Source organism: Mytilus edulis, chromosome 14 (genome assembly GCF_963676685.1).
Source record: "Mytilus edulis chromosome 14, xbMytEdul2.2, whole genome shotgun sequence".
NCBI lineage: Eukaryota > Metazoa > Mollusca > Bivalvia > Mytilida > Mytilidae > Mytilus > Mytilus edulis.
Genome location: NC_092357.1, coordinates 4,051,152 through 4,065,724, shown reverse-complemented (window position 1 = coordinate 4,065,724; position 14,573 = coordinate 4,051,152). Strand labels below are relative to the sequence as shown.

General features: G+C 35.7%; 2 protein-coding genes across 2 annotated transcripts; both read right to left on the bottom strand.

Moving 5' to 3' along the window:
- Positions 1–5,160: 5,160 nt before the first annotated feature.
- Positions 5,161–8,613, bottom strand: LOC139503408 (uncharacterized). Its single transcript, XM_071293188.1, has one exon. The coding sequence runs from the start codon at positions 8,611–8,613 to the stop codon at positions 5,161–5,163; it is 3,453 nt and encodes a 1,150-aa protein (XP_071149289.1).
- Positions 8,614–8,760: 147 nt separating this feature from the next.
- Positions 8,761–9,837, bottom strand: LOC139503403 (uncharacterized). Its single transcript, XM_071293182.1, has one exon. It carries the CDS (start codon positions 9,835–9,837, stop codon positions 8,761–8,763), a length of 1,077 nt encoding a protein of 358 aa, XP_071149283.1.
- Positions 9,838–14,573: the final 4,736 nt, after the last annotated feature.

Genomic DNA, 14,573 nt, shown 5'->3' with positions numbered 1-14,573 from the left:
GCAAAGGTGTAAATATAGTCCTTCCAGGATATAAGTATTTTCCTGTTTGCAGACCAAAATCAGCAAACAATAGATATTTTGGTGGTCTTGGCATTTTTGTTAAAAATACCATTTTACCTGGTGTTGAGATATTGAAAAATACAAGCTTAGACTATCAATGGGTCAAATTGGATAAAAAATTCTTTAATTTCGCCAAAAATATTTTCTTGTGTTTGGCATACATTATCCCAGCATCATCTAGTTATATATTTCAGTCAGATGATGACCCATTAGAAACTATAGAAAAAGATATAACAAATTATTATGCTGAGAGGGGTCACATAGTTCTATGTGGAGACTTAAATGCAAGGACTGGGTCAGAATTAGATTTTATAGAAAATGATACATATGATCCATTTGCAATGGACGATGAAGAATATGAATATGATATTGGGTTACAGAAAAGGAATAGTTGTGATAATAAAGTTGATGCTAGAGGCAAGCAATTACTTCAACTATGTATTACTATGTAAAACTCAGAATACTGAATGGCCGTATGTTGGGTGATTCAAATGGTAATTTTACTTGTTTTAAACCTAATGGCACAAGTGTGGTAGATTATATTATTATGTCGGAAGATTTGATTCAACATACTTTGAATTGTAAAGTATCAAATTTTATTCCCTGTTTTTCAGATTGCCATTGTAAGGTATCATGTATGCTGCTTGCCTCATATTGTCCTGTTTTTATAAATAAGAATGAAAATACTCAAAATTTTCCAGGTAAATTTAAATGGACCGACTGCTCAAAGGAAAAATTTCAGGATGCTCTATGTCACCCATCTTGTAAACTTGATATTAATGCTTTTCTAACTAACAATTATCAAGATAAATCAAACATAAACTCTGCTGCTACTGACCTGCAGAATATTATTATTAAAGCAGCAAAAATGTCACTCAAATTCAAATCTAATAAATATAAAAAGAAAACTATTAATAAGAAAAAATGGTATGATCAAGATCTTTACAATAAAAGGAGAGAATTAAACATTAAGGCTAAGCATATGTCTGAAAATCCATATAATATTAATATTAGAAATAACTATTTTAAACATTATAGAGAATTCAAAAAGTTAAAAAAATATAAAAGAAAGGAGTTTAAATCAAAAATTGTTAAACAGCTTGATAATCTACTAACTAAGAATCCAAAGGAATACTGGAACCTTGTAAATAAACTAAAGGGGGAAACAGAAGAAACTAGGGACACCCCAGAAACTTCTATAAATAACTCCACATGGACAAAATACTTCCAAGATTTAAATTCTCTATCTGATACCAATAAATCAAAAATAAACCTATTAAATAACATGCTTGTTGATTTAGAAAAAGAGAACATGTCAAATGTATTAGACTATAAAGTGACTAATCAAGAAATATTTAAAGCAATTACCAACTTAAAACCTGGAAAGGCATGTGGTCTGGACCTGATACTAAACGACATGCTTAAAGCTGGACAAACAGCCCTTATAGGCTGCATTAATAAACTTTTTAATTTAATATTTGCTCATAGTACATATCCAAAGCTATGGTGTGAAGGATACTGTATACCTATACATAAATCAGGAGATATAAATAACCCTGAAAATTACAGAGGTATAGCTATAAATTCTTGTATTGGAAAGTTATTTAATGTTGTGTTAAATACAAGACTTTCTAAACATTTAGATGAGAGAAATATTTTGACTGATTGCCAAGCTGGCTTCAGAAATAAATCAAGGACAACAGATCACATGTTTATCCTCAAATGCTTAATTGATAAATATACTAACTGTAAGGGAAGTAAATTTTATGCTTGTTTTATTGACTTTAAAAGAGCTTTTGATACTGTGATACACCCAGGTATTCTTATCAAAATGCTCAAGTCAGACATTGGGGGAAAATTTTACCAGTTAATTAAACACATGTATACACTTAATAATTTAAGAGTAAAAGTTGATAACAAACTAGGTCCATGTTTTAACTCTTATATTGGGGTTAGACAAGGGGATGTTTTAAGCCCTGCCCTTTTTAATCTATTCATAAATGATCTACCTAACTGTTTACTAAATTGTCCTGATAGTGTAAAACTCAGCACTAGTCGCATAGACTGTCTTATGTATGCAGATGATGTCATTGTATTTTATGATTCTGCAGATGGACTTCAAAAGCGCTTGAAGGCATTGGAATCATACTGTGATACCTGGTGCCTTAATGTAAACTTAAAAAAAACTAAAGTCTTAATCTTTAATAAAAGTGGACGCCACATAAAAGAACCATTTTATTTTAAAAGTGAATTAATTGAAACTGTTTTCAAATATAAATACCTTGGAGTTATATTCCAGTCAAGTGGCCTATTTAATTATGCAAAAGAAGACTTATTTAATAAATCTTTAAAAGCTTCATATAAACTTAATAGATGTTTATCTGGCTCAGATGCTAGTATTAAAACAAATTTACATCTGTTTGACCATACCATTAAACCTATTATTTTGTATGGCTCAGAGATATGGGGAATGTTTAAAACCAACTCTGCTTCCTGTAAAAAAGATGCTACAAATGTGCTTGAAAAAATATACCAGAATAATGTTGCTGATAAAATGAACTTAAAGTTCTGTAAGCATATTCTAGGCTTAAATAATAAAAGTACAAATGTTGCTGTACAATCAGAATTAGGTAGATTTCCTATATATTTTAATATTGTTATATCTATGATAAGCTATCTGCATAGATTACATCATTGTAACTCAAATTTATTGAAAGAAGCGTTTTTATGTAACAAAGATATGCATGAAAATAACACTATAACATGGTATTCCTCTGTTAAATTTATTTTACAAAAGCTTGAATTGAAAGAAACATATTGTATTGATTATTCAATTAATAGATTAAAACAACTTATTATGAAAAAGTTAAAGACATTATTTTTAAAAGCATGGTTCAATGATAAAGATAATGTTAATGGAAAGCTAGATACATATTTTTCTCATAAAAGTAATTTCCAAATGGAAAAATATCTTGATATTCAAAGTTTTCAATCAAGACAAATTTTATGTAAATTTCGCATAAGTGCTCACCAATTAAGAGTAGAAAAAGAGCGATATAAGAACAAACCTATAGAAAGGTCACAGAGGAATTTTTGTTCTCATAATGATATTGAAGATGAGTTTCATTTTTTAATTAACTGTCCATTGTATAATCAATGTAGAGAATCACTGTTTGCACAAGCTCATGAACACTGTCAAAATTTCTATAACTTGGACGGCAAATCAAAATTTTTATGGTTAATGACCACTGAAGATCAACATATACTGAAAAAGTTATGCATTTTTCTTATCCAGAGTTTTCAATTGAGATCCACAAATTCTGTTAATGGCTAAATCTCTTTTAGTTTATCTATATATATATATTTTAAATTCAAAAATTTAATTTAAGTGCACATTTCTCTATGTGTATGCATATTTCTTCTATTATTATGTAAATGCTTATAAACAAACTGCAGTAAAACTCTAAGGTGCTTATCATATTCCTGCAATTGTCAAAAAATATAATTATATACATAAATATCTAGTAATTGGTTGCTGTGTGTACATGGGAGAAAAATACCCTTATATCTAATCAGTTGAGGCTGCATATCATTTGTATGCAACTCAAAACACCATATCTGTTTAAAGGGGAATAATCCTTACAGAAATTGATTGATTGTCTCCCATATTACTTTCTATTCCATGTGCATGCAATAACTGTTCAGAGTTCTATTGTCATGTATTTCATTTTATTATTTCATTGTTATAACAAATCATTGTAATCATTGTATGAAATTTAAAACCCGCAAGGGTCCATAATTGGATTAATAAAGTATTCTTATTCTTATTCTTATAATGTAAATACAACAGGGGATCCTGTAGACCGCCCATGGTATCCTGTAGAACGCCCTTTAGTATAAACATAAAAACAATCAACAGAACGTCCTATAGTACATATATTATGTTGAAAAACAAAGATTCCTGCAGACCGCCCAAAGTTTCCTGCAGACCGCCCAAGGGATCATATAGAAAGCCCTATTGTATAAACATGAAAAACAATCAACAGGGGGTCTTATATATACAACGCCATTTAGTACATATATAATGTAAGACAACACGGGATCCTGAAGACCGCCCAGGGGATCCTGTAGAACGCCCTTTAGTATATACTTGATTAACAAACAATAGGGGATCCTATAGAACGTTTTATAGTAGATATATTATGTTGCGAAAACAGGGGATCCTGTAGACCGCCCAGGGGATCATGTAAAACGCCCTATAGTATATAAATGAAAAACAAACAACAGGGGATACTTTAGAACGTCTTATAGTAGATATATATTTTTAAACAAATAGGGATCCTGTAGACCGCCTAGTGGATCCTGTAGAACGCCCTTTAGTATATACTTGATTAACAAACAATAGGGGATCCTATAGAACGTCTTATAGTAGATAAATAATGTTGAGAAAACAGGTGATCCTTTAGAACGCCTTATATTATAAACATGAAAAACAATCAACAGGGGGTCTTATATAACATCCTATAGTACATGTACATATATTATGTTGAAAAATAGAGATTCCTGCAGACCACCAAAAGTTTCCCGCAGACCACCCAAGGGATCATATAGAAAGCCCTATAGTATAAACACGAAAAACAATCAACAGGGGGTCTTATAGAATGTCCTATAGTACATATATTATTTTGAAAAACAGGGATTCCTGCAGACCACCCATAGTTTCCTGCAGACCGCCCAAGGGATCATATAGAAAGCCCTATAGTATTATCGTAAAGTGGGTTTACTAAAAACTGCATGTAATAACAAAGACGTCTAAACTGTATGAATTTGTATTGAAGACTAAAGATACAATATTAACGTCATAAGAACACGACGTCCGATCTACAATGATGGCGCGTTACGTTAACGTTCTTCTGTGCGTAATTTCTAACATTCTCCGGCCCACGAAAAGTAAAATTTTTTAAAAACTTGTAAAATAATTAAAGTCTCTCGGTTAAAATAATAAAATGAAATTAACTTTAAAGTCCATCATTAAAATTAAAAACTGTTACCACAGTTCATAATATAATGTCACTTGGAATTTAACGTTCGATTATCTGTTCATGTTCTCCCTGTAGTCCAAGTCCTGATTCGTTCTACTGCTACACGTTTTGCCTTGCGATCTTTCGGTGTGTTTGAATCATGATCCTGTTCCTTTGTGTCGCATGTGTTGACTTCATTCGTACTTATTTCCAAAGGGTAAAGTTTCTTTATTGGCCTTGATGTTATTCCGTTTTTCGTTCTTAACATAACTGACCTTATGAGTCCATCTTGTCCAAAAACAAGTTCTTTTATAATAGCTAGTTGCCAATTAATCCTGGGAGTTTCGTCGTATATTTGAACGATGTCACCAACTTTGATATCCTGTTCATTATTACCGTTGATGCGATGAAATTCGCGTAAAGCGGTTAAATATTCCTTCTTCCATCTACACCAAAAATGCTTAATTATCTGGCATTGTACTGTATAAAGTTTGTTTGAGGAAGAATGCGTAAAGTCTTGTACAAGGTTGTCGTCGACGTGTTGGTTGCTAGGATACGGTAATGATACGATTTTCCTTCCATATAATAAATGAGATGGAGTCAGTGGGTCCTCGTCTATCGGATCTGTAGATATGTATGTCAACGGACGGTCATTTAGAATCGCCTCTACTTCTATTACTGTAGTATTAAGTACATCTAAACTCACAAAAGATCGTCCTAAAACTTTCTTGAAACAATTTTTTGTTAATCCAATGAGTCTTTCCCAAAAACCGCCATACCAAGGCGCTCGCTTCGGTATGAACTTCCACTCTGTCCCTTGACTATTCAATGTTGCTTGAAGTGTTGGTGATGAAGTTAGCCTTTCAATTTCTTTCGCTGATGCTACGTATGTTGTTGCATTGTCAGATAACATGATTTTTGGGAGTGATTTCCTACTTGAGAATCTACGGAAAGCTAAAATAAACTGTTCTTCTGTTAAATCTGTAACTATTTCTAAGTGTACAGCTCTGGTGCTAGCGCACGTAAAAAGACATATGTATGCCTTACTGTCTTTTCCATTCTTATTCCTTACTTTTAACGCTCCAGTAAAATCTACACCAGTAACAGTAAAAGGAGGCGCTTCGCGCAGTCTGTCTTTTGGTAAAGGTGGTGCTTCTGGGGTACGGTAATGTTGTCCTGTAACTTTTTTACATGTGACGCATTTACGCAAAATAGTTTTCACGTTTTGACGGATTTGCGGTATCCAGTAAGATTGTCTCAATAATGTAACTGTGCCGTTAACTCCTGAATGTAAGCTTCGCTTATGTGCATCTTGTATTATCAAATTTGTGAGTTTGTCATGTGCTGGTAAAAGTATCGGATATTTCGCCATATCGCTAATCGGTGCATTGTGTATTCTTCCCGCACAACGAACTAATTTGTCCTCGTCCAAATATAATTTAAGTTGTTTGAACAGAGAATGTTTTGACTTTCCAGTTCTTTCTAAATCGACGTAAATATCCAAGTATCTGTTTTGTTGAATATCTTTTATCCACATTAATGCTGATCTGTCTATTTCATTCACGGTCAATTGACTAGTGGTCCTTTGTCTTGTCCTACAATTTTCAATAAATCTGATGACGTAGGCAGTAACATGTAGCAACTTATTGTAAGTGTCAATCCTTGAAATGTCTACTATTCCAGAAATATGGGCAATGTTAATAGAATTCCTGTCTGTGTTATCCTCGGTAGTTTGTGTATTTTCTGTGTCTTCTAAATTTGTAAGAATTATTGTTTCATTGCCATTCCACTTAGGCCACAAGTTTTCTTCGTTAATCCACGTTGGTCCTTTAAACCAGAGGTCGCTGTCGGCAAATTTATCAAAGTCTACTCCACGCGATAAAAGGTCAGCTGGATTTGAGTTCGTTGGGCAATATTTCCATTGGTATTTCTCTGTAAGTTTCTTGATCTCTTGTACTCTGTTTCTTGTGAAGACGTTAAGCGGTTTTGTTGTGTTCATCCACTGCAAGACAATTTGACTGTCAGTCCATAAAAATGCGATAGAAAAATGTATATTTTTTCCTATATAATCCAATAACCTTGCGCCAATTACTGCTCCCATTAACTCTAGCTTTGGTATTGTTATCTGTTTTAAAGGAGCAACTCTGCTTTTTGCCATAACAAGCGAACTTTGTTTTTCTGTCACAATATATGCGCATGCTCCGTAAGCTTTAGCACTTGCATCAGTAAATATATGTAGGGTTGAGTTCGAAATATCTTCCTCTCCTTGAAGGTACATGCGGGGTATTTCCGTTTCTAGCGCCTTTTCTGTATTTTGAGCGATTTCTGTCCATTGTTTTGTAAATTCTGACGATAACGACTGGTCCCAATCTAGTCCATTCTTCCATAACTCCTGTAAAAACATTTTATTTCTCACTGTGATTGGGCTTAAAATTCCCAACGGGTCGTATATTCTAGATGTCTGTTTGAGTACATCTCGTTTTGTAACAGCTTTGTTTTTATTACCAAGTGCATCCTTTTTAGCAAATGTAATTGTGTCTTTCTCAGCATTCCATTTTAAACCAAGCACCTTGATAATTTTGTCATTGTCCACAACACTGTCTTTTCTTGCAAATTCCTGCAATATCTCACTATTTGAAGCCCATGATCTAAGATTAAATCCTGCGTTGGCAAATAATGGTCGAGTCTGGTTGTAGTAATTTATTAAATCGTTTTCTTCTGAAAAACTTGAAATAATGTTGTCGACGTACAGGTCATTTGTTAACCTCTCTGTCCAGGTGCACACGTTGTCTTTCAAATGTTTCAGCAAAACAGCATTCACAATAAAAGGAGAGCATGTTGCACCGAAAAGAACGGATTTAAAACGGTAAGTTACTAACTGTCCTGTTGGGTCTGTTGGGTTGCTGTACCAATAAAATCTTGTAACGTCTCTGTCCTTTTCTTCTAGTCCCACATTAAGAAACGCTTTCTCAATGTCTGTTGTTACTGCATATTTATGTAGACGAAACCTGAGAAGTATTGCAGCTATGTCGTTCAAATTTGGTGGAATGTTTAGTAAACAATCATTCAGTGAAGGGATATCAGGTGTTTCACGGCAACTGCAGTCGTACACTATTCTTATTAGGGTAGTTGCAGAATCCTTTTTCACCGGGTGGTGTGGAATATAATGTACTTTTCTGTCTTGTGGAATTTTGTCGTCAACTTTTTCTATAAAGCCTCTTCTCTGCTGTTTTGCGATGATTTCTCCATATTTTGTTAACATGTTTGGATCTTTTCTTAATCTATTAACAACGTTTACTGTCCGTCGATATGCAATATGTCTATTCAATGGTAGCGTTGGGTGGTCCTCTTTCCATGGAAGTTTTGCAAAATAGCGGTTGTCATAGTAACGGATCGAAGTTTTTTCATACACGTCCTGAAATTCCTGATTAAACTTAAAATCGGCGTCCATATTCTCGGTCCCAGTTGTTTCTATCTTCCAGAACTTTTCTAGATCAAACTCTTCTCGTTTGGTTGAAACAATTACATTCATCATTGATGCGTTTGTATTCACTGAGTGGGTTCCTTTCAGAGGTCCTGAGAGTAGATATCCTAGTTTGGACCTTACTGCTGTAGGTCCCTCGCCTCTGATGTTCTCATCCTCAACTATGTTCCAATATTGGTCAGCTCCAATAAGTAATCATATTTCAAATGATGCATCTTTATTTACGGCGTGAGCTAATCTTAAATGTTGTAAATACGGCATAGTTTTGGCAGTATGAATGTAAGTCGTCAATGGTGCGGCTATTTTTGGTACAATTAAAACATCTACTGAAATATGGTCGCCATAAATAGTCTGTAACTTAACTGTTGCAGTATCTAGTTGTTGAACTCTGCTGTTCTTGTCAGTGTCTCCAAATCCCGATAATGCTATTGCCTCTCTTCCTGTTGGTCTTATATCTAATGTATCTGCTACTTGCCTAGTTATAAACGACCTTTGGGCGCCTTCGTCGAAAAGTATATTGGTGTCAATTGTTTGTCCTCTGTAGTTTAGGGGTGCAATTGCGGTCTTCAACAAAACATTTGGGCGATCACGGCCTAGATATGAATATAAAACTGTTGTCTCAGATTCCTCCGCGTTGTGTGTTTGTACTGTACATGTACTACTTGTACTTGCAGTTTCTTTGTCGTGGTCTTTGTTGCATAGGCTTGTGTGGTGACGTCTTTTACATTTTTTGCAGTTTGATTTTGATTTACAATCTGCTACACTGTGTCGCCCTAAACAATTAAAGCACAGTCTTTCCTTTTTTACAATTGTCATGCGGTCGTTTGGATCAGTATATTTAGTACATTCTGATGAATAGTGGGGCTCCTTGCAGTATGCACAGTTTATGGTATGAGATTTCTGTGTTGAATTGGTTGAATAATTTTTTGGCCAGATTTTACGTGATTTTGTATTTGTGTAGAACGTAGCTGTAGCGCTCGGACTCTCACCTGTTTCTGTACTGTTACCAGACTCTAAAATGGCCAGCTCCTTAAAGATAGATCTCCTAAGATCACCGAGAAACCAATCTGTTGAACCGTGTTCACGAGTCAGGTTTTTGCGTATTTCACTGGGCATTTTGTTGAGTATGACTGGTACTAATAACGAGCCGTATGAGTCTTGAGCCTGTCCGAGAGATTCAAGGCCACGTATGTATGTTTCTGTCCTGTCGTAGTAGCTTCTAAGGTGCGTAAGCGTATTCTTTGGTGCGGGTATGTCTAGTAATGCTTGCATGTACGACTGAATTATCTTATGCTTTTCCTTCAATGTATCCAAAATTGTTTCTAACTCGTCCTCTTCCGGTTAATCTTCTGTTTCACTTCTCTCCTCAAATCTTCTTAAAATCCTAGAAACTGCGCTTCTGTGTCCCGCTCGAATAGATTTAAGCTTTGTAGTCATCTTCATCTGGTCACGGTACCAATATCGTAAAGTGGGTTTACTAAAAACTGCATGTAATAACAAAGACGTCTAAACTGTATGAATTTGTATTGAAGACTAAAGATACAATATTAACGTCATAAGAACACGACGTCCGATCTACAATGATGGCGCGTTACGTTAACGTTCTTCTGTGCGTAATTTCTAACAAGTATAAGCATGAAAACAATCAACAGGGGGTCTTACGAACGTCCTATAGTATATATATAATGTAAAGACAACAGGTATCCCGTAGACCGCCCAAGGGATCCTGTAGAACGCCCTTTAGTATATACATGATTAACAAACAATAGGGGATCCTATAGAACGTCTTATAGTAAATATATTATGTTGAGAAAACAGGGGATCCTGTAGACCGCCATGGGGATCCTGTAGAACGCCTTTTAGTATATAAATGAAAAACAAACAACAGGGGATACTTTAGAACGTCTTATAGTAGATGTATATTTTTAAACAAACGGGGATCCTGTAGAACGCCCTATAGTATAAATTTAAAAAAAACAATCAACAGGGTATCCCGTAGACCGCACAGGGGATCCGGTATAACGCCCTTTAGTATATAAATAATAAATAAACAATATAGGGGATCCTATAGAACGTCTTATAGTAGATATAAAATGTAAAGACAACAGGGGATCCTGTAGACCGCCCAGGGGATCCTGTAGAACATCCTATAGTAGATATATAATGTAAAGACAACAGGGGATCAAGTAGAACGCCCTATAGTATAAACATGAAAAACAATCAACAGGGGTCTTATAGAACGTCCTTTAGTAGATATATAATGTTCAGACAACAAGGGATCCTGAAGACCGCCCAGGGGATCCTGTAGAACACCCTTTAGTATATACTTGATTAACAACAATAGAGTATCCTATAGAACGTTCTATAGTTTATATATAATGTTCAGACAACAGGGGATCCTATAGACTGCCCAGGTGACCCTGTAGAACGCCCTAATAGAACATGTAGCTTCATTATAAACAATTAACAGGGGAAACGAAGACCAGCACCACACCCCACCACCACCCCCTCACACCCCGTAAAGGAAATTTCTCGTGTCTAAGAACGTGTAAGCTACATGTTTTTTTCAATTTGCCTACATCAAAGTACTCTATTAAGCAGATAATAAAATTATTATTAACTCCATAGTATATTTAAAGCCAGGGATCACGTGCATGGGACATTTGCAAGTCTTTACAACATAATTAAGGCACCACTACTGTGTGTCATATATATGTGAAATATCATATATATCTTAAAAAGGAATATGTATTTGCTTAATGAGGGCACAATGATATATGCTACTGTAATGCGGAACATTTTCCTATTTAAGACACCATTTCACGTTGAACGTGAAATAATTTCTGTCATGAACGTTGCACAAAAAATAAAGACTTTAAGGTGAACCTTTTGTGACTGAGTCACTGTCCTCTTGTATATATGAACTCTCTGTTTTACTTAATATTCCCTTTTTAGTGTGTACACATTTATGATATAAATGATTTACAGCTTTTAAAAAAGTATATTAAGATATTCTGAACTTTTAAAATGCAAATAAAGGAACAACATCATTGGCCTTGCCGCCTTATCATTTCACGGAAACAAAATTAAATCAATTTGTAGAGAGCCGTGGTGTTTTGGTTAGTGCATCGGACTACTAACACTTAAGGTTCCTGGTTCGATTCCCGTTTGGGATGAAATTTTTCAGGAACTCAATTTTCGGCTCTCCCTCGACACCATTTGCGAGTATGGTCTTGAGGAAACGATGATAGTCCGTCGGAAGGGGACGATAAATGGCTGACCCGTGTTAAGAGAGAGCCATATCTCTTGCACGTTAAAGACACCCTTGTAGATTTCGAAAAAGAGTAGGCTTATGCCGCTACAAGGCAGAACTCGCACCCGCAAAGTGGAAAGGGATTAATATAAGTTGCAAAACTTGTTTCCCAATCCACTATAAATAAATATGTTTAAACATAAATCAATTTAATTCGTTCCTGACAATGTTGACGATCCCTGTCTGGTGTTTGATTTTTTTTTGAAAAATACTGAGCACGCAAAATAAGCATTAGAATCACGAAGCACGTATAAAAATTACATAAGCAGAACAAGTTGAACACCTAGCTGTTTTGCACGACTGAACGTGTAATAAAAAAGTAAAAACACGTTGAACGTGAAATAAAAAAACGCGATCACGTTCCACGAAAATAACCCTTTACCACTCTCCATGAAAGTTAATGATTTTGCATCGTTTTTTTAAAGATAGTTTTACATGTTAAGAAAATTCTATTTTTAGCATTAGTATTTACCGAATCGTTTAAAAATAGCCTATAAATAGAATATGCATAATTCATGAATCGTGACGTAGGGCGGTCTACGGGATCCCTTCTTCCGCTTGTTTTTGAACAGATAGTGAGATACGATTTTACTCGGATTTACACATTATTTGTCGGCGATTTTCTGTATAAAGCTAGCGGTTGAACAAAATGAACATCGCTGTCATGAATAATAATGATGAAAATAAGTTTTGAGATCGTTTATTAGGAGACTTTGGTAAAAATGTTTGCAAAGTTATTTTTTATTTTCTTTCTTTCGGGCATGTCAGGCGTAGCTAGTAACCAAGTAGAAAGTCCGACTGCAAAAGTGGAAGGTCGCAGATCTCGGACCACTGCTAATTTGAACCCCTGCCTCCAAATTGAAAAGATACGAAAATTTCGTCTTCTAATTTAAAATTGCCGCCAACAGCGTGAACAGTTGAACTTATTTTAATAGACTTATTCTGTTACACCGTTCCGTAATTTATATAGTTCGTTTGATTATATTCTTAATCTGTTTATGTGTTCCAGTCTAGGAGGACTATTCATCTTTAACCTTATAAGAACATTTAAACATTGTATCATCGCTACCTTTCCCCTGCTCACACGGATCTCAAACCGAACATTGCAAGGTCATACCAGTTCTGGAGAACTTTTCAAAGGACAAACGTCATCTAGGACACAATTCGTGGCTAACCACAGAGTGAGTTAATTCTACAACATTGTATTTGAACCCTTCAAATTGCTCTCTACATATTTGAACCTTTTCTCCGTGAAATACCTGGAATTTATCTGTTCTTGAAAGTACAACATTTTCTCGCATTCAACAGACTGCTATCAATTACCTTTGACATTTCGTTATAATAACATTAATTGAACACATTGTAAAATTGTATTTTATTTATATTTTTCAGCTTTTTACCATATGTCAGATTGGTTCATAATTAAAGTATCAGCACCTGATAGTCTTTTCTCCTTGAGCCCAATCGTCGGTTATACTTAATGGTCAGGCCATTACAGTAAAAAGTCTACAACTTGCCTGTTGTGTCTCACAGATAACGCCACTCCACGTTAGTTATACAGCTACATAACAACCTACCTGTTGAGCCCTGCATGTACGCGTCATCCCTTGACGTAAAGTAAATTGACAACAACTTGTCTACACATCTCCTGAACAGGAAATACAACGGAGCATCGTTCGTAGCTGTTTCCTTGACACTACGCAACACAGCTTGTGCGTATTTGGCAGCAACCCAACAACGTTGAGTCAACATGGATCCAAGTCATGTGGAACAACAAGAAGAGATACATGCCCCAGAGGGAAATGTCCCAGATCTAGAACTCTTACAAAATCCGTCTAATACCACACATTTAGATGAAAATCCCGAGACTAGGCGAGTACGGGATCTCACGGAAAAAGGACAAGGAGCTTTCACTGAAAAACGTGACAAGTTCTGTCAGGAACTAGAGGCTCTCTGGACAGACATTGAATCCAAGTTATTGGAAGTAACAACGCCACCTAACGAGCTCCAGCAACTCCTTACAGCTCAGGACAAACTAGTTAAAGCCTGTAATAACTATCGTAGGCTCACAGATGAGTACCTTGACTTTCTGAAAAGGACCAGAACACTGGAGAGTCAAAAAGAAATAGATGCGTGTAAACTCTCTTTAGATTTTCGTCTGTCCAAAGTGGAACTGGTCATGGAAAAACTACACGAGCAGCGCCTCGCTCTAACAAAGTCCAAATCCACTAAAACAAAGACCTCAAAAGGTAAGAAAACCTCACGCAGTGGTAGCTCTAACGTGTCAGACATGTCAAGCCTAGCACGGAGAAAGCGTGCCAAGGCAGAGGCTGCCAAGTCTAAAATAGCCTTTGTAGAGAAACATGCCATTATCCTACAACAGGAAGCAATGTTAGAAGAACAAGCCCTGTTCAGACAAGGTGAAATGGAACAGGAAGCTGCACGCAAACAGGCAGAAATGGAGCAAGAAGTCGCTCAACGTAAACAAGAGGCTATGCGCAGGAAGGCTGAAATGCAACAAGAAGCCGCACGAGTAAGCCGGGAAAAGGTCGAGCTTAAAGCCAAATTTAACCTTCTTGAAGCACAGAAAGAAGCTGCAGCCGCAGAAGCCGAGGCTCGTATCCTGGAATACGACGATAGTCAAGCCTTTAGCGAACTACCTGACGAAAAGGAAGACCCGCTCCAGCGTGTGCAA